This window comes from Crocodylus siamensis, chromosome 1 (genome assembly GCF_052110815.1).
Source record: "Crocodylus siamensis isolate JL-2025a chromosome 1, ASM5211081v1, whole genome shotgun sequence".
Lineage (NCBI taxonomy): Eukaryota > Metazoa > Chordata > Crocodylia > Crocodylidae > Crocodylus > Crocodylus siamensis.
This window is the reverse complement of record NC_143395.1, coordinates 297,148,101-297,172,608: the sequence shown is the minus strand read 5'-3', so window position 1 is coordinate 297,172,608 and position 24,508 is coordinate 297,148,101. Positions and strand designations below refer to the sequence as shown.

General features: G+C 46.4%; 1 protein-coding gene across 1 annotated transcript in view; it reads left to right on the top strand.

Moving 5' to 3' along the window:
• Positions 1-24,508, top strand: part of AFF3 (ALF transcription elongation factor 3) — a 628,646-nt gene that overhangs the window by 447,274 nt on the left and 156,864 nt on the right. The window contains exon 8 of the mRNA XM_090020433.1: positions 24,408-24,459. Within this exon, the coding sequence (XP_089876559.1) occupies positions 24,408-24,459 (52 nt within the window). The remainder of the gene's footprint in view (positions 1-24,407; positions 24,460-24,508) is intronic.

Sequence of the window (24,508 nt, the reverse complement as noted above, 5' to 3'; positions counted from 1 at the left end):
CCATGGCAAGAGATAGTCCTCCTTCCAATAGGGTCCCTTGGGGGTGTCCAGGGAACACCAGGGGCCCCTCCCCTTAGGGCCTTGACTAGGCGGGGGGCAGGGCTGCTCACCCAGCCCCTTCTCTGGGTTTGCCTGGCCCAGATGTCTTTCCCCTGTGGGACCCAAGGGGCCCAATGACTAACACTCCCTCAGGTGGTGGTGGTCAGGGCACAGCTCAAAATGGGGTCTCCTCTGCTGAAGCACCTCTCCAGGCCTCTCATGCACTGCTGGGCTCCTCCCCACCCTGTGCCCTGATCTGAGTTCCTCTCAGGTGCTGCACCACTGCTGCTGGCTCCTGGGTGCTGGGCCTCACGCTGCAGCACTACCATTTCCCTGTACCCTGGCTCAGCACTGAGGGCTCTCTTAGCACAGGCCGGACCCTTCAGGCTCTGCCCAGCCATCCTCACACCAGATGGCTAACCCAAGCAGCCTCCGCTGCTCCCTGGCTCCCAAGGCTCGGGCCTATGCGCCGCCCTGTGCACCATGGGACCTGGCTGCTTGTTGGGAGATGAGGCCTGAGCTGCCTCACTGAGGGCCCCAAGGCCCAGCCAGGGTTGCAGGCTCAAGCTGCTGCTTGCGGCTCCCAAAGCCTGGGCTCCATCCACCAAACTGTGCACCATGATGGGTCTGAGCAGTCTCACACTGCTCCCAGGGCCAGGTCTCTGTGCACCATTCCTGTGCATCATCAACAATGCAAGCAGTCTCACTGCTCCCAAGGCTGCTGCTCCAGTGGCAGTTGCAGGAGCCTTGGGCCTATTGCCTGCTGAAAGATTGCTCCACAGCTTTTCTTGGCTCTGCTCTTCTTGAGTCCCTCGCTGCATCTGCCCTTTGTGCTGGGCACACAGCTCCTTTTATACACTGTAGGGCTCTGCCCCTGAAGTCTTCCAGACCTGAGTATTGCAGTCTTCAATTAGGTCCGGGGGAGCTCTTCTCTCCCTCCCCTCAGGAAAGGGGCATGACTTTATTTCTCCTGCTGCCTCCTGACTGGTGGATGGGCTCCACCAATCAAAACAGTAGATCTCAAGCCTAGGACTCAACCCAAACTCTGAAAGGTGAGCCTGCTACAACTCAATCTAATCTTCTCCTACCTCCCCAAATGTCAGTTCATAACATTAATGGAGAAGTGCAGGTTCAGGGGTGACTTGTGGCATCCTCTGAGTATATAAGGGGTGTGAATCAGGATCTGGGGGAACGTTTGTTCACCAGAGCACCCCAAGAGATGACAAGGTCCAACGGTCACAAATTCCTGGAAGACCATTTTAGGCTGGACATAAGGAAAAATTTCTTTACTGTTCGAGCCCCCAAGATCTGGAACAGACTCCCCACAGACGTGGTGCAAGCACCTACTCTGGACACTTTTAAGAAACATTTGGACACTTATCTTGCTGGCCCTAGCTGACTTCCTGTCCCTTGAGCAGGGGTCTGGACCCGATGAACTTACAAGGTCTCTTCCAGCCCTAAAATCTAAGAAATTTATGAAATCTATTAAATATCTTGATATCAAAACTAGATACCTCTCTTTAAACTGTACTTTAGCAAAATAAAAGTTATGCCCAGTAAAACTGGTGTCAAAACCAAGTTATTGGGCTCAATATCAGGATAACTAGATGGACATGAAGAGGATGTGATATACAGGTGGTCAACTAGATATGGGGTTGTCAGCCGGGGGTACATGTACCCCTGGGGTACTTGGGAAGGCCCTAGGGGGTACATGCAGGCAGGGATGGAGCAGTGCCACCCACCACCCTGCACCACCACCTCCCAGGAGCAGGGCTGGGGGAGGTTGAGAGCAATGTCTCTCCTCTGTGGGCTGCACAGGTGCCAGCCAACTGGTCAGATGTGGCAGGGAGGGAGGAACCTTGCACGCGGCAGCAACTGCCACCACCATTCACCATCCTGCACCGCCGCTCAGATGACACCATGCCTCGTCCTGGCCCCCGCTTCACATCCAGCCACCAGGGGTACATTTATTTAAAAAGGTTGAAAACCCCTGAGCTAGATGATCTAATGATCCTTTTTCACCTCTATGGATATGTCTGTATGGCATGGCATGTTCTGCGGCTGGGATGTTCTCAAGCACACCCTGCCCTTCCATTCCCACTAATATACCAGCAACTATGTTATTAGGGCTCCTTCAGGGCACTCCTATTCAGTTGCTTTCAACAGCCAGGGACAAACCTGGAGAAGCCTCACTAGTATATTTCCAGGTTAGTCTGTATGAGCTGGTGGGTAGAGCATGCTTAGGCAGGTTCAGGCTGGGACATACCATACCCACAGTGGAGGCATTGCTATTAAGTCCATGAATCTTTGGATGCTGACTTGCTCTACACAACCAGTATGAAAGAGAAGTAAATGCTCTTAGCTGCTCTTTTATGCCCATACACTGCTAAATGGATGCTCAGTGTTGTACAGATATCTGAAGATGCCTGACTGCAATTTTGTCTTGCACCATTGTATAGAGTAGGAGTGGCTCCCAGGCAATTTAAACTTAGCTCCTGAGGATCAGTTCTTTGCTGTGTCAGAATCTTGGTTTGTGGCCAGCAAGGTTAGAAAGTTTGGCCACCCCTCATGTAGAGTTAATATCTAGTGGCAGTCTGAAGGTAATTAAAAGTTTGGAAACAGATGATTCTCAGAAAGGTAAATAGGAAGAAGGGGCCAGAATAAAAATGACTAACAATCCCAAAATGTGATATCAATGGGTACCAGTAATTTACAATAGAAATTGTTAGAGACTCGGTAACTTAAGCATCCCAGGTTTTAGATAATGACAGCTGACACAGTTTCTTTTCATGTTTAAAAATGAAGCAGTATTTTGTAGCTGGCAGAAGCAGACAGTTGTCAGAAAGTCAGGAAAATAAATTTAGTAAAACAACGACTAATCATCTGCAGCACGAATGGAATGAGTGGGGGTAGGGAGTCCTGAAATGGATTGGCAAATTATGAGCAGCTCATTCTAAGATCTTCCTCCCCAAGCCTGTTTCCTCCTGTCACCTTGAGAGTGATTAGTCCCAAAACTCTGGTAGGTTTGCTGAGTGATGGGAATATTTAGGTTGGTGCTTAGGAATGAGCTTCAGTTAAACAGCTCTTCATTTCTCCTTGTCTGTCACCACACAGGTATTTTTATGTTCCTTCTCTGATCTAGAGATGGATTTATGTTATTTCATTTCCCAATTTTTGTGAAGAAAGTATTTCATCTTTTAAAGAGTTACTCTGGGTCCTTCTCAAATCCTGTTGTGATGGAAGAGCTGTGTGTTGCTTGGAAATTAAGTAGGCTTCCTTGCCTTCCTGGAACGCACTGAGATGTTTCTGCACATGACTTTGTTATATTTGTATTTTCTTTTTTACACTGTAGTTTGATTTTTCTGTGTCTACATATTTAAGACCACATAGCTTAGTAGTAACAATACAGACAGAATGAAGTAATTTTAATGGTGTTCAAGGAAGCACCTGCATTCTGTATATAATAGCACCGTCTATTGCAAGCAAAGATACTGAATTCAGTCAGCAAAGCAGGTGCTCAGCCCTTTTAAAAATCAGGCCACTTTTTTGGTTACCTACTTTTGGCCCAAGTCACAGGAAGATGGAATACAACATAAAGGTAATGTTTTGTCCCTTCTCTTTCTTTTGGAGAAAAGGGATCTATAGGTTTTTGATTTGGGGTTTTGGTATCCACAGTCAATCATTAGGCTGGCTCTCAACATCTTGTTCCCTACAGTGGAAGCTTTATATCAGTTTCTACTGAAGTAAGAAAATGCCTATTATGCAAGGACTCCTTTGCATTTCTCATTATACTGACAGTATGATGGGAATTTAGCAGTGCATTTATCCAGTTCAAAAGAGTTTGAACACAGGGCACCTCAGAAGAATTTAAGCAAATGGCAGAAAAACTTTCCTTTAGAGCAGCTATTTTACTGGCTTAGCTGTTCTATTTTAATTAGCTGTGATGGTAAGCCATATATTCCCATTTTCTTATATGCATGCCCATAATGGAATTGAAGCAAAATTTATTTTTCCTGTGCTGCTAAATATCATATTCAAGCACCAGGCCTCATTAAAAAATATATTTTCAAAATGTTTTATTGATCTAGCTGTTTACAATTCTTTTATTCAAATCTCCTGGATTTATTCTTACTTTAAAACAAATAATATGGGAGAAGAATATATAAATAAATGTTTTGTAATGTAAAGATTTTAAATGAGTTACAACGCTAAAGTGAAAATAATTGCAGCAATCAGACTCCAATTACGTAAAAACCACAGTTATATACGCTATTTATTCGTCCATCCTCCTCTACACATTACAGGTATTGCACAATTACCTGGTTAATTGAGCAGTTATCCTGAGGCTAGCTCCATGAGCAAAGTAGCTCTCGTGCCATAAAAAGCTCCAACCAACTATAAATTTAGACCCCGAAAATGTGTACCAACTTTATAGCTGGTTGCTATCCAGCTTTAATTTGCACATGTAGCAAGGTCTCCCCTACAGCTGAGAGCCCTGTCAGCCAACATGACTCCCAGCCACAGGGGTGCACCATGCCCAGCTGGGTTGGGGAGTCCCACAACTGAGGGGACTTTCACCCCAGAAGCTGCTAACTCTGGATCCCAGCAGCACACCGCAGGTTCTGGGATGGGTGGGCAAAATGCAGCCCAGGGGCCAGATGTCGCCTGCCAAGCCATTCTATCTGGCCCGCAGGGCCCCTAGCATTTTAGAAAATGAATATTTATCTGTCCCTGGCTGCCTGTCATGCAGCCCTTGATGGCTTGCCAAAACTCAGTAAGCAGCCCTCCACCCAAAATAATTGCCCACCCCTGTCCTGGGACCTGAAATCTAGCAGCTGTGGACACTGGATTCCCACAGGTGCCTCCTGGTGCCAGGACCCAGCTGGGTCCCAGCAGCAGTGGGGTATGGCTACTGTCTCCCAGTTCTGGAAGAGCATGGAGCCCCTTGGGCTGGGAGACACAACTACTGCAATCTCCCAGCCCCAGGGGTTTCATTTACTCACAGAGCTGGAAGATAATGGCAACTGTCTCCCCCAGCCCTGGGGGTTCATTGGGTGCCCCTGAAGATGTGGGGCCTCCCAGCCACAGGAGTTTGCTTCGTGCTGATGTAGGGGGAGCCCTGGATCAAGCTTCGCACTGGCTGTAAGGCTTGATAGGATCTAATGCATGATCCCACAATCATACTTCCTGCCACACACATATGGTACGGGAGGAGGCACAATTGAATGGACTGCACATTAGATCCCATCGCGCCTTTACCTGCATGTGTAGAGGGGCCTTAGCATTACTAAAGCAAACTACTCAAAACACCTGATTTGGCTTTAGGTAAGTATTAGATATAACTGGCCATCTGTTATATGGAGGTAACCAAGGTAATAATAATAACATTTGTTTCCTTATTCTAAAAGGAAAGAAACATGTCCATCTGTTTCTCATGAAATCTTCGAATTTTTTACCAGGTGTATTTCTGCTTTAATGTAATTTTAAATAAACCTCTGTAACATCAGTCACCCATTAGCCATTAATCGACCCTTTTATTATATCTCCACTGTTCTGTTTCGCCACTGTGAGATGATATTGGAATAAACAAAGGGGAGGCTGATGTCTAGTTAGTGGGTCATACTACACAAGTTCTTGAGGTATATTTTGAGGGCTCCTCCTCCCCTACATCCTGGTTCAACACACTCCATAATGGTTTAGGCCACAGGTTTAACTCCAGAGTTTCTCCCATATTCTCCTCCTTGCGTGACCCTTTGGCTTTTTCTCTGGTCAGGCAATTTGTTAGATGTGAGCCAGTTAGACTCTGGATTGAATTAATTTAAATTAATTGTCACCTGGCTCCATTACCCAACTTGAGTCTGCCCTAGGGACAGTATCTCACAAACATTTCTCCAAGTTAATTTGGATCCTTCTCAATTCAATAGAACTCCCTCATTAAACACTTTTCTTATTCAATTAGTCCTGAATGAATGTTAATGCTACACATAGTCCATGCTCTGGTCACTAGATTATCTCCCCTGACCAGTCTTCAGGTAATTGCAGCACCTCGTACAATCTGTACTCTAATCAATTTACCTTCTTTGATCATTTTTCTTTAATTAATTACAAAACCACATATAACATAGCTCATACCCTAATTAATCAATTATCTTTCTTGATCAGTTTTCAATTAATTAACAACCTGCATCACACAGTTCATGGTCTAATTAAACAATTCTCTTTCTTGATTTTCTTCCTTTTGTTTTTTTGGGGTTTTTTTCTCTGCAATCAATTTGAGAACTGATACTAGCTCCCCTTCAGGAAAGACCCAGATTCCCCTCTGTCCCTACCAAAAAGGGGTTTCCTCCCTATCAGGCTCCCTCCCAGCTTTGCTTCTTCAGCCAGCGTCCTTTTTCTCTGTCCCACATCTTGTTCACACTTCTGTACAAAACGCGAGGTGCTGGTCTTCCCTCACTTTCCCCTTTCCAGGGTTGCGTATGTTAGGCTCCTTCCCTCTTTGAGGAAGACCGGAACTCCCACAGTCTTCTGGGAGCTGGCCCCAGCTGTGCCTGCCAGTAGCGGGTGCAATTTAACCCTTTCAGCACTGGAGCAGTACCTTCTCAACACTCTCAGTGGTTGTGTTTCCCAGCCAGGTTCATCTCAAAGGGCGAGCATAGCAAGATCTGAACTCAGTCCCCTGGTACAACCTCCAAAAAGATACGCAGGGACTGAAGTTGCACTCATAATATTAATATCCCACTCCTGGAACCTAACTTACATGAATACTCTCTTAACTCATGAAAATAATCCCATTACCACCAGCAGGACTGTTTGCATAAGTAAAGTCTTCTAATGTAAGTGTTACTTAGTCATGTCCAGATTTCATACATTTCTGGTAATAGAGCCAAGGCCTTATAAATTATTGTGCTTCCAGGAAAGTTTTACCTCCATCAGTTGAAACTGTGATTATCTGCTCCTGTATTAGAGTCTTGATGTTATGATGAAAGTTTTGATGTTATGGGTGACAGATTAAAATAATTCTGCCAAACTTAATTGAGTAAATGCAAATCAACAGTCAATATCTACACACATACACACGCCATTATTTTTTCTGAGTTCCTGTTTTGCTGTTCATTTAAAACCAAAGGGTTGGCGGTTTTTTGCAGGGGGGAGAGTTCCATCCATTATAGCAGATCTGTACACAATAAGCAAAAATAATGAAAGAGAACGTCCATGAGGAATTTCTTTAATGCAAGTGTTTAGACCTTGATCCATGCCCTTGATGAGACATTATCTTGTATTAAGATAAAACTATGTACACTTTCTCATATTACATGTTCATGTCATTTTCACTGGTGAACAAGAGTGGTAATTTCAAAAGGTTACATCAATGCAGTGGATTACAAAATTAAAATTCACTGTTTAATAAACTATTTAAAAACATGACATATTTGTGCAATAGGTGATGCAAATTATTCTCATGCTTTTCTGCTGAAGCCATAGCATTAATGACTTAAATGTGATCTAGCAATAATTTCACTTTTTAGTCTCAAAACTTAGTTGCTATCATTGACATCCCCTGAAGGAAAATAATATATATAGTGTTTTGGGCTACTTCATCAGAAGTAAACTTTTGATCATTCTTGGGAGATATTTTTTTAATTCTATTCTTTTTTCCCCTGAACTAAACCAAAAGCAGTTTATTCAGTCAAAAAGCCAAATGACCCCAATATTTCTGAATGTTTTGCACTACCTTAAGAAATTTGCACAGCTCAGGAGGAGGGGAAAGATTTGCATTGTGTCAGTATTGGGGAGTTGCATTAAGTATCTGCACTTCTCGAGATTTTTGACTCCTGAAGGATATATATCCTTCTAGATTACTCACTGAGCCAGAAATATACTTGCTACCAAACCCACAAGGAGACAGAGTAAAATATCACTCTGATGGCAGAAACTTGCATCAGTCATCACATAACCTTGCCACACCATATGTTAGCCTGTGTCTAAATAGGACTGTAACCATCTAGCCTGTCCAGCAATCTGTGCATCAGCCATGTAAATGGAGGGAGGGTGACAGGGAAATATTGCTATCTCTGGTTTGAAAACTGTATTGTTGCATGATCCCCAAACTGTATTACTGTATTGCTGCATGATCCCCAAACTACAGTATTTCTGTAAATTGAAGTGTTTTGATGAATAAGGAATTTTCATTTCACCAATAGTGCTTTGAGATTTTTTCAGTGTAAAACCAACTTTTGTTGAGCGGTTCCCTCAACCTAGATAAGAATTCATATTGAACAGATTGACCATAACCAGATCATGCTTAATGCCTTAAGATAATTCTTCATGAAAAGGGGCTTTCACACCTTTTAGTTTGTAAAGTGAAAAATAGGGCATGTATCAGAAGTGAATACAAGAATTAAAACACTGGGCTTCATTATTTTGTCATGTACACCAGTCTGTATTAGGAGTATGGAAGTATGCCAGTATAAACTGGTGTAAGTGACAGGATATGGAGGCTTTATGTTTTACTCAAAGAACAACAGCAAAGCTGTAATCCTCAACCTAAATTTTCTTATTATTCTTGGCAGTTTCTAGGGTTACCTGCAGAGACCTCTTATCCTACAATGCCAGTTCTTCTTGACCAAGAGCAGCTCATTAACTCCACCCTGACCAAGAAGGAGTACAGTAGGGATAGATCTTAGGGAATGGGTAACCTAGTCAGCTTAGAGGGAAAATAGGATGAATTGCCTGGAGGAAATGGGTAACTTTTGTGTAAGTGGAATGGCCCCTCTAGATATTCAGGTAAAGGTATGATAGGAATCCACACAATTGTGCCTCCTGCCACGCCACAAGTGCAGGAGGTATGATTGTGGGATCCAGCGTGAGATCCAAGCTCCCCTGGCTAGGAGACCTGTCAGGTGATGGTTCTTGCTGCTGTGGGAGCATCCCATGCACTGCAGCAGCTGCAAGTTCCACAGCAGATGGGGCTCTCACCAATGGCAAAACATGAAATGCTGCTACAGCTGGAAATGCTGTCAGTTACAGACTAGAAACCACAGCAACTTATGGTACGCCACTACAACTGGGAGACCTGTCAGTTGACAGAGCTTCCAGCCACATGGCCACACATTCAATTAATGGTGTGGTCAGAAATATAAGATGTGTAATAAGAATGGTGTGATAAGAAAGAGCCATCAAGTTATTCCACATTTTTTGTGGAATAAATTTGTGTCATATTTTTTGTTTTATCACGGCCTTAGCTGATTGAACGTGTGGCTGGGTCACAACTTAAGATGTGACTAACTAGTGTAACCTGTAGATGAGGCCTAAGTCTATTAGTGTAACCATGGGTAGACAACCCAGGCATCAGCCCTTGGTGGCCATTTAGTATGATTCTGAGTGTTTTGCTAGCTAAAAATATACTGAAACACATTCATTCTTAGATCAACACAAGCACTTTTCAGATAAATGAGGCGTATCTGAAGTCCCTTGTGGACTTCAAGTATTTTTCTTGTCCCCTCTCCTCCATTTTTTAAAGATTTTCTGAGGAAGTTATTTTTGCATCATTGTGCCTGCTATGATAGAAGCATTGAGTCATGAAGAAAGTTTTAAACCAGTGATTCTCAACCAGGGTACTATTGTACCAGGGGGCGCCTGCCTCAAGATCTTTAGAAAGGTGCCACATAGTGTTAGCACTGTTAGGTATGCAAACATAATTCACAAGATAAACCCAGATATTTGAAAAAAGGAATCCACAATGTCAGAAACATTTCTGACCTGTTGTGGTCTTTCTGGACGCATCCAAACAAGCAAGCATGTGTGCTTGCAGCAACTCAAATAGAAGCGGTACAAATTTGAGATGGGGTTTTTTGCCTCAGCGCATATGCTCAGACATGCACTTTGGTGTGGAGCAAATTGTGCCACTTGGAGCAAAATAACCCTGCCTGGCTCTTCCCGGATCTGCAGCCAGGGGGAGCTAGAGCCCGGGGCCAGCACCTGTGCTCTCCCCAGCAGTATAAAAAGCTGGCCCCATCTCCTCCAAAAAGCTGCCTTGGCAAGCAGCTTGGGGCTACTCACTCTCTGGAGCTTCTGGGGCCCAGCCAATTGATACCTGGGGACACTACCCCTTGTGCCAGCTGTACTGCTTCAGCAGCATCCCAAATCCATTTTTTTAAATACCCCTAAATCCATGTTCTTCCACATTTAAAACAAAAAAAACACTCTATACACACACACGCATATATCTAGAGAGCGAGAGAGACAGTGATAACTTGGGTAATGCTTTATTGGTATATTTATTATGTTAAAGCAATTTGGAAGCCTACCAGTGTCTCTATCATCATGAAAAAAAAATTCTAAATACCTATATGTTGATCTGTGCTTTTGGTTTTCTTCACATATGATGGGTGTATAATTGGGGGATGTGGTGTTTGCAGGAAGGTGGTGGGAAGGGGTGTGGGAGAAGGCGGTGAGTGGATGTGGAGGGATGTGGGTTGGTCTGTGGGTAGGAGTAGGGCAATTGCTGGGGGCACTGTGGGTGTGGGGGACCTTGTGTGGGGGCTGCTCAGGAAGAGTGGTTCCCCTGGCCCCCACAGCTCCTCCCTGGAGAGCCAAAGCCCCTATCCCCCACAGGGTCCCAGGCACCCTGGAGGCCCCCCCCACCTAGAGTCCCAGCTCCCCCCTGGAGGGTCACAGTCCCTATCCCCCATAGGGTCCCAGCCCCCCTGCCCAGGGTCCCAGCCCCCCCCCCCCCCAGGTAGGGTCCCAGCTCCCCTTTGGAGGGCCATAGCCTCTATCTCCCACAGAGCCCCAGCCCCCCTGCCCAGGGCCCATAACTAACCTTTAACAGCAGCAGCAGTGGGGGCCATGTGCCAAGCCCAGCCTGGTTTTGCCGGCCCTGGGGTTGCTCTTGCCACCCAACCGGGCTGGTCTTGTGGCAGCAGGACCTGGTGCAGCATGCAGGGACTGTGTGCCAGGCCCACCCATGTCATGGGCCCCCTCTGCAGCCCAGCTGGGCTGGGCCCATGGTGACAGGATCCAGTGCAGCATGCGGGGACCATGTGCCAGGCCCAGCCAGATCCTGGGACCCCTCTGCAGCCCAGCTGGGCTGGGCCCATGGTGACAGGATCCAGTACAGCATGCGGGGACCATGTGCCAGGCCCAGCCGGATCCTGGGACCCCTCTGCAGCCCAGCTGGGCTGGGCCCATATCCCTGAGGCTCACTAGTCTGGCTTTGCACTGGAGTGGGTTGCACGGCTCTGGGAGGCACGCACAGGAGATGCGCCTCCCGGAGCCCTGTGACCCACTCCGGTGCAAGGCCTGACCAGTGAGCCACATGGGGCTGGGCCAGGTCCTCACCCCCCTGCAAGTATAGGGGGAAGAGGCAGGAGCCAGCCCTGGGGGCCAGCCCATGCTGACAGGAGCCGGCGTGGCATGCGGTTCCTGCGTGCTGCTCTGGGTCCTATTGCAGCCAGGCACTTCCAATAGCTGCAGGACCTGGGCCAGCATGTGGTGACCACACGGAGCCGAGCCAGGTCCTGCTGGCCGTGGGGCTGCTTGTGCCGCCTGACAGCCAGGCAGCATGAGCAGCCCCAAGGCCAGCAGGACCCGGCTCAGCTCCACGTGGTCTCCCGCGCTGGGCCGGGCCGGGGAACACAAGCCACCTGGAGCCAGCAGGACACAGCTCAGCTCCGCACAGTCCCTGCGTGCTGGGCAGGTGGCTTAAGGCCAGGCAACACAAGCTGCGTGGTCCCCAGGTGGCTCATGTTCCCTGGCCCAGCGCATGAAGACTGCACAGAGCCAGGCTGAGTCCTGCCAGCCTTGGGGCTGCTCGTGCTGCCTGGCTGCCAGGCAGCATGAGCAGCCCCAGGGCCAGCAGGACCCAGCTCAGCTCCGTGCGCTGGGCCAGGTCCTGCAGCTATCAGAAGGGCTGGGCCACAGCAGGAACTGGCGTGGCACGCACAAACCACATGCTGCACCGGCTCCTGTCAGCATGGGCTGGGCCCCAGGGCTGGCTCCTGCCTCTGCCCCCTGTACCTGCAGGGGTGTGAGGATCTGGCCCAGCCCCATGTGGCTCGCTAGTCAGGCCTTGCACCGGAGCGGGTCACAGGGCTCTAGGAGGTGCATCTCCTGTGTGTGCCTCTCAGAGCCATGCGACCCACTCCAGTGCAAAGCCAGACTAGTGAGCCACATGGGGCTGGGCCAGGTCCTCACCCTGCACCCCTCCCTGCAGCCCCAGGGACATCCCCCCCACCTCTCTCCAAACCTCCCTTCACATCCCTCTGCCACCCCTCACCCCCCCAATACCCATGAACCCCCTCCCCCCAACTTACCTTGGACAGCACTGGGGGCCGGGAGCAGCAGAAACACAAAAGAGACACTCTGGCCAAAACCAAAGTGTCTGTTTTGGAGGACTGGCTCTGGACATGGTGTTGAACCATGCCTTGCTCCGCTCTATTGTGGAGCGGTTTTTTTAGACCCTTGGATATCCAGGGGTCTAATTTTCTCCCCATGCTGCAAGTTTGCAGCATGGGGAACATTTTTTCATTCCCACATGTGCCTGTTGCCCCGTCTCAAAGGGGTTTGAGGCAGGGCAACAGGCAAGTCCGTGCTCGCCTGGATGTGCCCTCTGAGTTCTTTTCAACACAAGAATTTCTCTATTATTTTTCTGTAGTCAAAATACAAGTGAAAACTAAGAGCTGGCAGTGGATGGTGCCTCATCTATCAGGGTGCCTTGAGTCTAAAAAGGTTGAGAACCACTGCCCTAAAGATATTCAAACTCTGGATTGATCTGATCCCCTCTCAACACTGCTTACCTCAAACATGGATGCTTTTTCTCTGGCTCTAGTGCACTTCATCCTATGGTTTGAAAACTGCAAATCCCCAAAAGAAGACAGCTCTCTAAAATTGCTAATAGCTGGCGATATACTAGATCCTGATCTAATCCTGGCTTTGAATATCAGGATTTAGGCTTTGACCTGACAATGAAAGTAGGCTGCAAGCCAATGGTGCAACTGAAGCACAGAAGATATGTACTGATGGTAGCTTTTTCTGCTCATTAAGTATTCTTTACAAGAACACCCCCATAGGTTCAACTCTTCGTGTGATAAGTTAAAGCAATCAAGTCTGGAGGTGACCAATGCATGGATTGTTGTTACTAGATTCCCTTCCAGAAAGAAAAGGACAGAATTATTTGCTGTGTTGCTCCTTCCTATCATTGGCATTACTTGATCATCTGTTTGTTTATATTGTAGTAGCAACCAAAATGTGCCAAGAGCTGTACGAGAGACAAAGATATTTTGGGTGATATCTTTTACTGGATCAGCTCATTGACTGGAATACAGTTAGACAACTAAAGTTAGACAAGCTTTTGAATGTGAGGCTTACTTTAGTAGATCTGAGGAGGGAAGCAAGCACAGCAACAATTGACACTTAGGAACAAAAAGAATAGTTCTGTCAGGTTGGGAGGAGGAAGAGTAATTCTTAGGGGCAGTAAACAAACAATAGAAGAAAATATGCTTGATTACTGAGAGACCAAGATGTAACAAAAAGGAGGAAGATCATTATCTGTTGTGTGTAGGAAGGGTTTCAGTAATCAGGTTGATTATAGTATGCCATAAAATTAATATTAGTGTTAAGTCCTTGTTTCCTAGTGGCCAGCCAGCTTATGAATTTTTGTTCCCAAATTCATCTTTTGAAGCTATTTGGTAGATTTCCCTTGAGCATGAGGATAGTGATGTCAGAAAGGGAGTGGCTGTTCTGTGAAAAATGTGCTTCTATTGACATATGTGTCCTTTATATTTTTTCTTTGAAACTTCAGTCTGGTGCGTCATTGCCATATAATTTCACTCACACGGTTACCAAGAGGGCACTTGGTGCATTGGCTTAGATTGATCACATTTTGGGAAAAGCATGTGTCCATCCATAGATCTGTAGATTTTCTTGGGTTTGTTGTGGAGGGTGCTGATTCTGGCGGCAGGGGAAATGTGTTGACAGGTTAAGTATCTATTGTTAAGCTAAGACTGTGTTCCAGCTGGTGTTTATGGAGCAGTGGGGAGTCTACTTCTGATGAAGAGCTGGGCAAGGTTTGGGGATTATATGAAAGGCAGAAGTGGAGGGGCTGGAAATATATCGCTGAAGGTTTGAGCTCTGTCAAGTATGGGTTGTAGTTGTTTGCTGATGCTTCTAATCAGTTCCAATGTGAGGTGCGGTAGTAGGTTCTACCAGGGATGTGCAGTCATGGGAAAAGAGGTATCTTTTCATATTGTAGCAAGTTGCTATGGGGTATTTGGCTGGCACTTTCAAAGAAGGTATATATCATTTTCCTCAGTAGATTTTAGGCTGGGCAGAAGGCATTATGAGTGTTCTCTTCTGAGCAGAGGTAGTGGTATTTGAGTGGCTAACTAAATTACTCATTTTTTGGTGTGCTTGGGATGATTGCTAGTCTTCTGGATATGTGTGGTGGTCTATTGGTTTTTTGTGTATAGTGGTTTGTAGAGTGCCATTCTAGTTATAAATTGTGGTGTCTAGAAAGTGATGTTGGTGAAGCAGTATTTCAGAGAAAGTTTGATCGGGGGTAATAGTTGTTAAACATGTGGTGAAAGTCAATAAATAAGTCCAGATGCTCAGTCCAGGTGATGAAAATAGCTGTGTAGCAAAGGTAATAGGATAGTGCAGTTCTCTTGAACTTCCTCCTCTAGATGACCCATAAAGAGATTAGCGTATTGATGGACCATCTTTGTGCCTGTAGGTGTGCCCATGGTTTGGAGGAAGTGCTGATTGTTGAAAGTGAAGTTACTGTGGGTGAGGGTGAAGTGAATGATTTGTGCAACATGTTGCAAATCTGAGTGCACACCATGTTCTTGTAAGTTTTCAGGCATGCAATTTTGCCTTCATGGTGTAGGATGTTAATTAAATGGCCTAAAACACAAAAGAGTTCTGTGATCACTGTTGTGCTGTTGGACACAACGGCTGACAGGACATGACTGAGGTTATAGAAGGAAAGATTATGTGCAATCTAGTGCTCTGAGATAGACTTGGAACCCCACAAGGACCTTCCAAAAGAGGTGTATTTAGTTTGACCAACATGGCCATGCCTGAATCACCTGAGCATGCATAGCAGAAAATCAGAAACAAACATGATCAACTGAGGCTACTTTAATAACGCAAATGTGTGCGAGTGCAGTGAAGTGCAGACTATGGAGCACATGCTCATTTGCAGACTCCTTGGTGAGACCTGTAGGAAGGAGGACCTCACTGCAGCAATGCAAAGAGCCATTATCTGTGCACAATCTAGTTTACGACAAGGAAACGACAAGAAGAGGAGGGTGTGGGATGTTAATGTACAGGCTGGTAACATCCATAGTTGCAAGTATGGCCTTCTCAGGGAAGTGGCTGATGTTCTGAATACTGTTGAGGAAGTCTGTGATGCCCTATAGAAAACTTACTCTCTGAGTGACAAGTAGTTTCAGAAAGTTTTCTATGGATCCTGATAGTAGTTCACTGCACGTACCACAGTTGGATATGATGGATCTGCCCAAGTTACCTTGTTTGTGAATCTTTGGGAGCATATAGAAAGTTCCTGGAGTAGAAGGGTATTTTTACATATACAAGCTCTGCAGCACCGGGTGCTTTGAAAAGCACCCGGCGCTGCAACACTTGCAGTTGTATAAGCAGCAAAATGCACATAAATGCTGAGAAAATGGCAGCGGCACACTTTTGAACTAAAACACAAAAGGTGATTTAATTCAAAAGCACATTGCCACCATTTGCTGCACGCTGATGCACATTTTGCCACTTATACAACTGCACACATTGCACCGCAGTGCCCATCAGCTCCCTTGCAGAGCAGATTCAATTAATTGAGTCTACTCTGAAGCAGCAAATCTTCAGTGTGTTCTGGGACCAAAAAATATGGGTATAAATGCCTGAAGAGTCAGGGATTAGTGGAAGTAGTTTGTTCCTGAAGTTGGCGGGGGTATGATTTGATATTTTCCAGGTTCAAAGTGAATATTGGTGTGGGATCCTCCTCAAGATCTTTATAATAGTTGGAGTCAGAGAGTTGTCTATTGGCCTCATTAATGTAGTCTTGACAGCTGAAAATTACTATAGCTCCACGTTTGTTTGCTGGTTTGATTGTTATTTTGCTGTTGGATTAGGGACTATATCACTTTTCTCTTTAAGGGAGAGATTGTCTTGGTTTTTGTTAAGTATTTCACTGTTAACTTTCTTCCTGAAGCAGTCAGTGTAGTAGTCCAATGAGTGATTACATCTACTGGGAAGTGTCCAGTCCTACATTTTATTATCATTTGTTTTCTCAGTTGTGTCAAGAGGGATATCGGGTGGTTCTGTCCTGATTGGGGAAATATTCTTTCAGGCAGAGCGTACAGAAGAATTTGTCAAATTTTTCATGTATTAGTATCTTGTCGGGTTCTTTTTCTCAGCAGCATTTCAGTCCTTTGGAGAGTACAGGTATTTCAGAATGGGGTAGAGGGCTCTGTGAAAAGTTAATGATGTTGGTGTTCTGGGTGCTTCTGTCTCTCCTGTGTTGTTGATGTACTGCCTGTGAGATATTTCTTTAGCACCTCAAAACCTTGAGCTCCTTAGTGGTGCTGAGGATTTTGTCCCTGCAAGCCAAATGGATGGTACAGGCCCAGTTTGCAGGCTGGATCAGGCCTTGCGCTGCTGTCATGCACTGCTCCTGCCTGGCCTTGTCCTGCATGTTAGGATTGGTCTCTGAGGCCCAGGACCACCCCTACCTAGCCCCATTCACCAGGATTGGGCTCCAAAGTCCCACACCACCCCTGCTCAATCCCACACACTAGGATCAGGCTCCAAGACCCAACACTGCTCCCACCCAGCCCCACACACTGGATTCGGGCCCTGCACTGCCCTGCATGCCAATCTAGCACACAGAGACACAGCTCACAGTGCTCCCTGCAGACCTATATGGAGTCCTATGAGCTGGATGATACAGCACCCAGGGCCAGATTTGGCCCACAGGCTGAGGTTTGAGCACCCCTGTAATAGCTGATTCTACTTTTTCTCCTTATGATAAAGAGCTGTACAAATGTGTAGGCAGACAAGGTGTCTGATCTGACAAGCTAACATCCTCAACAGATGGATCCAACAAGGAGTGGTGAAAGAGAAAAAAACATACAAGTAAAGCAGTCTTGATAGGGCAATGTTATGTTTTATGTTCTGTTAAACAGATATACATAAGCTTGGTAGGATTCTTTTTTTTTAATCAGTAAATGCTCATAAACCACAATGTCACTTCACACTCACAGGCCAATGAAAAAATATTCCCATCGTTAATAATCAAAATTTATAGAAAGGGGACATAAGAAAAATGATGACTGATGGAGTATGTGATGACGGGGCAGCAGTCGTACAGAACCATGCTGACTGTGGTTTGGACTGCAACTCCTAGAAACCCCAGGGAGCAAAGGACAAAAGTGTGATGAAGTGGACAAGGGAGCTACAGGAGAGTGAAGTGGGACTGATATCAGCTCTGCCAGTCAGCTGGCAGGAGTCCTACAGTACTTACGTTTGTCATGGCAGGAGGTTAAGCAGCACAATCCTGAAAATTTGAATCGATAAAAATCAAAATATATGCTTAAAAATAAACATCAATATTATCCATCAAGCTTATTAAAAATATAAATCGAATTCTGCCAAGCCTAGATATACATTACTCCAACATATCAGTATATCTCATCTATCTTAACTTTACACATACTCTTGTAAAAACTGTCAACTATAAAGAGTCATGCATACAAATAGTAGCACACACATGGGTTTTGACCTTTAAAATCAGCAGCTTAAAAAACAGTGTTATTAAACACAGGTAACTGTTTATAGTATAAGGTTCAAGTACAAACTTAAAAAAAATGTTTTATTTAGGAAAAGAGTTTAATTGCCAGATGAATTGAACATACTTATCAATGACATCATTTACAAAAATCAAGAACATAAAAATCAATTAAATGAATAGTTAATTTAAATGAATCAATTAAATTAATAGTTAATAATTCCTGGAGGACTGGAAAAGGGCCAGTGTGGTCCCTATTTTCAAGAAGGGGAGGAAGGAAGAGCCTGGCAACTACAGGCCAGTCAGCCTCACTTCTATCCTGGGGAAGGTCTTTGAAAAAATTATCAAGGGCCACATTTGTGAGAGCCTTGCAGGGGAAGTGAGGTTTGTGCCAGGCCAGTCCTGCCTGACTAACCTGGTCTCCTTCTATGACCAGGTAACAAAGAGCTTAGATGGGAAGGAAGAAGTCGATGTCATCTTCTTGGACTTCCAGGAGGCCTTCGACACAGTATCCCACCCAATTCTGGTGGGCAAGCTGAGGGGCTGCGGCATTGATGAATGCACAGTCACAGGGGTGGCAAACTGGCTCCAGGGGCGCACCCAGAGGGTGGTGGTGGACAGGTCGACGTCGACCTGGGAGGGTATGGACAGTGGAGTCCCCCCAGGGCTCGGTCCTTGGGCCAGTGCTATTCAACATCTTCATTAGCGACCTGGACGAGGGTATGGAGAGCATCCTGTTCAAGTTTACTGATGACACGAAGCTGTGGGGTAAAGTGAATACACTAGCAGGCAAGGACCACATCCAGGCAGACCTTGATAGGTTAGAGAAGTGGGCGGACCTGAACAGGATGCGGTTCAACAAGGACAAGTGCAGAGTGCTGCACCTGGGGAGAGGGAACCAGCATTATGGTTATAGGTTAGGGCTGACCCTCTCAGCAGCACATAGGCAGAGAGGGATCTTGGAGTCAGGACTGACTCCAGGATGAATATGAGTCGCCAATGCGACTAAGCAATAGGCAGAGCCAACTGCACCCTGTCATGCATCAACAGAGGCATCACTAACAGATCCAGAGAGGTCTTGCTCCCCCGCTATGCGGCGCTGGTCAGGCTGCAGCTGGAGTAGTGTGTCCAGTTCTGGGCGCCGCACTTCAAGAAGGACGTGGAGAACCTGGAGAGGGTCCAGAGGAAGCCACTTGTACGGCTGGGGGCCTCCATGGCCAGCCCTATGAGGAGAGGCTGAAGGACCTGAATCTCTTCACTCTCCACAAGAGGAGACTGAGGGAGGATCTTGTGGCTGCCTACAACCTTATCAGGGGGCAGCAGGAGGGACTCGGGGAAAGTCTGTTCACCAGGGCCCCCCTTGGAGTCACCAGGAACAATGGCCACAGGCTGAGGGAGGATAGGTTTAGGTTAGATTTTAGGAAGAACTACTTCACTACAAGGGTGGCCAGAGCCTGGAATAGGCTCCCCAGAGAGGTGGTGCTCTCACCTTCCCTGGAAATCTTCAAGAGGAGACTGGATAGGCACCTGGCTGGGGTCTTATGACACCGTCCACCCCCAATGCTCCTTCCTGCCCATGGCAGGGGGTCGGACTAGATGATCTGTCCAGGTCCCTTCCGACTCATTGATTCTATGATTCTATGATTAATGGCTGTTTAGTTAGTAAACTTGCCCAAAGAATAAGTATAATTCTTGCTAAGTGTTTAAAAATGCATCACAGTGGGCTACATAACATCATCATACAATATTTTAATGTATTATCTTTATTATCTTGATTTCAGTGAACAGATATTTTCTTCTAAAGGATGATATTAAATATTATCAAGGAATATAATGATTCAGAGTAATCCAGCCTCTGGGGCTCCCCACAGGTCCATACATTTGGCAGTGGAGGACAAGTGGCAGTGTTAATTGCTGTGTTTCTGGGTGCAATTAAGCTGCCACTGCTCCCCCACTACCAAATTTCTGGACCTATGGAGAACCCTGGGGCTGCATGGAGTGGTTCCATGGGCTGGATAACTCCCATCAGCAACCCAGTTCAGTTCTTACAGAAGGGCAAGTAGATGGAAGGAGCAGAAAGGGGCTACCAGTTAAGACAGCTATCCTTCCTCCACCCTTCTCTCCTGAAAGGGACATGCTGACCCTCCCCCATTCCCTCTGTAAGCAGACTGAGAAGGGAAAGAGGGAGATGGAGAAGGGATCCCTGCTGCAGTGGTTCCACCTGAGCTGGGTGAGTGAAGTGAAGAATCCCAGGAGAAACAGTTGTGGGTCTGGCAACATCAGTCAAGGGAGCAGGGAGGAAGGACTGATGGTCTGAGTCAGGGCAGAGGTGAAGAGCTGATAGGAAACAGGTTGGACAAGGAGTAGATTTGGAGTATGGGAGTGGTCAGAATTGAGGTACACACAGAGCTATATAAGGAACTACAGGAGCATCACTGATTCTGAATTTAGAAGGCAAAATCAATTGCTGAGCAGGGGCAGATGCATCAATGGGGTCAGTTGATTTGCATGGCGAAAAGGCCAAAATTATCTTTTTGACTTAATTTGGGAAGGTGGTCAATGTTTACTGTCACTCCCACACACTCCTAGGAGATGGCTTGAGACAGTTCAGAAATCCCAGGCAGCTTGAAATCTACATTTTAGTGGTGGGGCGGGGTTAAGTATGTTTTTTGGGGCCCATGTCAGGAGTGTTAGGTCTCTGATTCATGATTCTTGATCTCTTGAGCCTGGCAGTTTTGAAGTACAACATTTTTGGCTAAAGTACTTATGATCCCTGTTTCCTCTCCTTGGGAAATCACTATAATAGTTTCCATATTTGGGTTGTCATAATTTCTTTTTAGGGTTTACTAAGGCGTGTTTCTGCACAAGGAATATTCACAGGCAAATCCTGGTGTCTGAGGCATGTTTAGTGTACCTGCTGATCTAAGGGCAGCCACTTGTGTCTCTTTTTCTCATCCAGGCTCTTACATAGCCCTTATTATTCAGGGTACTGAGCCTGCATCCAGATTTTGCTGAATCTGGCATGTTGCCTTTAAATAAAGACTCCTAGAATAAGAAGCAGTGAGTCCAGGGGGGAAAGCAGCAGGGTTAATTAGACTGTGAGCTAGGAAAATTTTCTCCTTTATCGTCCAAGTTTCTACTAAAGGTGAGTACCATCAGCTTCCTGACCTCATTGGGTGTGTCCAGACAAATGCACACATGCCTCTTGCAGTGCTGCATATTTACAGCATTGGGGCAAAATTTGGTACCTGAATATCCAGGTACCAAAATAAAACCTAAGTGAAAAAAGCAGGGCAGGGCACTGTGCCCTGAGGCAACTGGAAGCTCAGGTCCTCTACAGAGCTGCTCTGGTAGCCACCTAGAGCATCTCTATGGCTGGCCTTTGCCCTGGTGTTGAAGCATGCTGCCTGTCTGTGCAGGGCAAGCAGCATGCAGGCTGCAGGGACCTGGACCTGGGCTCTGAGCCAGGTAAGTGGGGGGGGGGGGTTGGAGGAGGGGTGAGGGGACCTGCCCAGTCCCCATTCACTCCCCTAGCCCCCCCGATCGCCCGCTCACCCAGCCCCCAGTCGGTTCTCCAGCCCCCCCAATCACCCTCCCACCCAACCCCCACTCACTGCTCCAGCCCCCCCATCACCCTCCCTCACCCAGTCCCAGGCCCTGATCACTTCCCTGCCCAGCTCCAGTGTCCCCACACTCACCAGCTGCAGCAGCAGCTGTCAGGTGGCCACTCGGACCTCATGGCAGAGTCACCCCATGCAGCGCAGGGCAGCAGGAGGGAGCAGGGATTGACCCAGGCTGCCTGGTACCTATGCTGCTGCTGCTGCATTGTGTGGGTGCAGCCTGGCTTGGCAGGGTGCTGTGTGGCACCACATGCTGTCTGGCAGCTCAGGACTGCTCCAGCTGTCACTCAGAGTCTTAGCCTGAGCAGCCCCAAGCTGCCAGACAGCCCACAGCACCACGTGACACCCTGCAAAGGCAGGATGCACCCACACGATGCAGCAGTGACAGCACAAGTGCCAGGCATCTGGGGCCAATGCCTGCTGGCCCCCGTGCCATACAGAGGCACTCTGCCATGAGGCCCCAGCAGCCCTGACCACTGCTGCTACTGCCATTAAGTGCAGGGATGCATGTGGTCCCTGTTGGGGGACTTTGGCCCCTGTTGAGCATCTGTGGACTTCTGTTGAGGGGCTGTAGCACCCCTTGTGGGGCTGTGGCCCTGTGGGGGGGCAGTCCATGCGCTATGCAGGGTGGGGGCTGCACCCTGCGGGAGGCAGGGGACCCATTCCTCCTAAGCAGCGCCCCGGGTACATTCCCCCACACCCACAGCCCACCCCCCACAATCCACCTACAAACCCCACACTCCCAAGTCACCCCCATAAACCCCTCACCCACATACCTGGCCCTGTGAGTCAGGAATGAGGGAACTGAGGTGGGGGGCAGGCTGTAGGTTGAGAGTGAGGGGCAAGGGCAGAGGCAGGTCACTCAGTGCTACTCAGTGCTGCATATCCTGGTGAGGGAAGCAGGTAAGGGCATCTCTGATTTTTCTACAACAAAGAAGTCAAAAGTCAATGCCAAACTGTATAGATAGTTAGAATTTATTTTATTATGATGATAGAGGCACTGGTAGGCTTCCAAACTGCTTTAAAATTATAAATATATCAATAAAACATTGCCCAACTGATTTGATCTCTCTCTCTCTATCTCTCTCTCTCTCTCTCTCTCTCTGCATAGATATATCTAGTGGTCTTTTGTTTTACTTGTAGAAGAAGATGGATTTTGGAGTATTTTAAAGAGTGACTTCAGGATTTTTTTTATCAGGGATTTTGCAGTGTTTACATAGGGAACACCAGAATTCCTGCTAGGGAGGCAAGTGACAGGACCCAATCAGAGGAGCCTGCTCAGAGCTGGCAACTGGGACCGAGCTGGAAGTGGCTGACCTCCTGGGGCCAGGAAGACATGCTTTGACAGTCCAAAGCAGGCCACCACACTGAGAACATCTTCCGGGCGATAGCTGCCCAGATGGCTGGGTGGTGGCGCACACAGCAGTAGTGCCACACAAAGGCCAGCTCTGCAGCCATAGCCCACTGGCAGCTGGCCCAGAAGTGCAGATGCCTCTAATGGCCATGCAGTCCCCATCCGTGTCTGGCAGGCATGCAGCCTTGGGGCCACATGCTGTTGCAGGTGGCAGCAGGTCACAGCCAGGCAGCAGCCCCCACTGCCAGACTGCTGCAGTAGATAGAGAGTGCAGGAAGCTTTCACCAAAGTGTATGTCTGGGCCCATGCACTGAGGCAAAAAGCCCCAGCTCAAATTTGCGTGCTTCTTTTTGAGCTGCTGCAAGCTTATCTGCATGTGTGGACGAGCCCATAAAGGGCATTGATTAACCAAACTACGTCTGCCACAATAAGCTATTCTGCAGCAGTGGTGGTGATTGCTGTTGAAGCCAATAGCTGTGATTCTATGCTCACCAGTAGGGCATCATGTTCTTTTGCCTTCTCTCTGAATTTGTGAATTTGTGATACTCATCCTGTTACCAGTTTACATATTAAGTTTTTCAGCCACCTCCTTCTGAGATCTAGGCACAAATACAAGGAGGTATTTTGAAATGATTACATGCGTCTCCTTGATATATTTACTCTCTGGGGACCACCCACCTCACAGAATGCATTTAAATTGTTCACCAAGCTTTCTCCTGTAGTCAGGACTAAATTACAGATTCTCTTTTTACAGAATACAAGAAAAATTAGCTACTTTTCAAAGCACTGTTATTAGAAAGGCATTTTAGGAGTAGGATCCCTTTATTGGAGACCTTTCAAAAACTGAGGGAAGCCTTCACACCTTCTAAACTCTGTTAATTGTTAGTTATCTTAATGGTAGGCTGCAATAAAGTACTAAGAGGTAAAAACAAGCCCCCCTTTTTTGCAAACAAAATTAAATAACTTAGAGTGCAGGTGCTAGAAAAGGAGATTCCTATTAGAAAAAGTGCATTGTTTTCAATTTGCAAATGAGAACTGTAAATACTTCTGAGTATTACAACAATACATTTTGGTTTTAATTATTTCAGTCAATAAGTCATTGTTGCTTCAAACTTTTAACACTGCAACCATGGCATTTAGGAAACAAAGTGAATCATATTTGATAGCACAATCCTGCTAGGATACATATTTACTTGCATTTTGTAAGTTTTACGCCTTATGGAGCAATCTTTTCCTTTATTTGGGAGTGCCTATTTGTCAGCATCAATAGAATGTTTCTTTTATGCTGTTTAAAAATTTGTTACTTGACGATGCACAAAGCAATCATTTTCTATAAAATCTATGGCTACTGGTAGCAAACATTTGTTTCCCTCAGGTATTTATATTCAGAAAAGAATTAACAAGCTCATGGGGATTTGCTAGCTAAGAATAACCATAAGAAGGATGTCATTTATGTGCAGTAACTGAGATAAATTACTATATTTTAATTTTTTATACAAAAAGCACATTATTAAACTTTGCCTTTGTAGAAAGTATGAAATGTCATATCTAAATTATTTTGATAAATGGTAATACATTTCTTCTTTTTTTTGTTCTCCAGAATGCTAGAAGATGACCTCAAGTTAAGTAGTGATGAAGAAGAGAATGATCAGGTAAGAGCTACTGCATTAAGCTGCAACTTATATGCCTATACACTCCGTA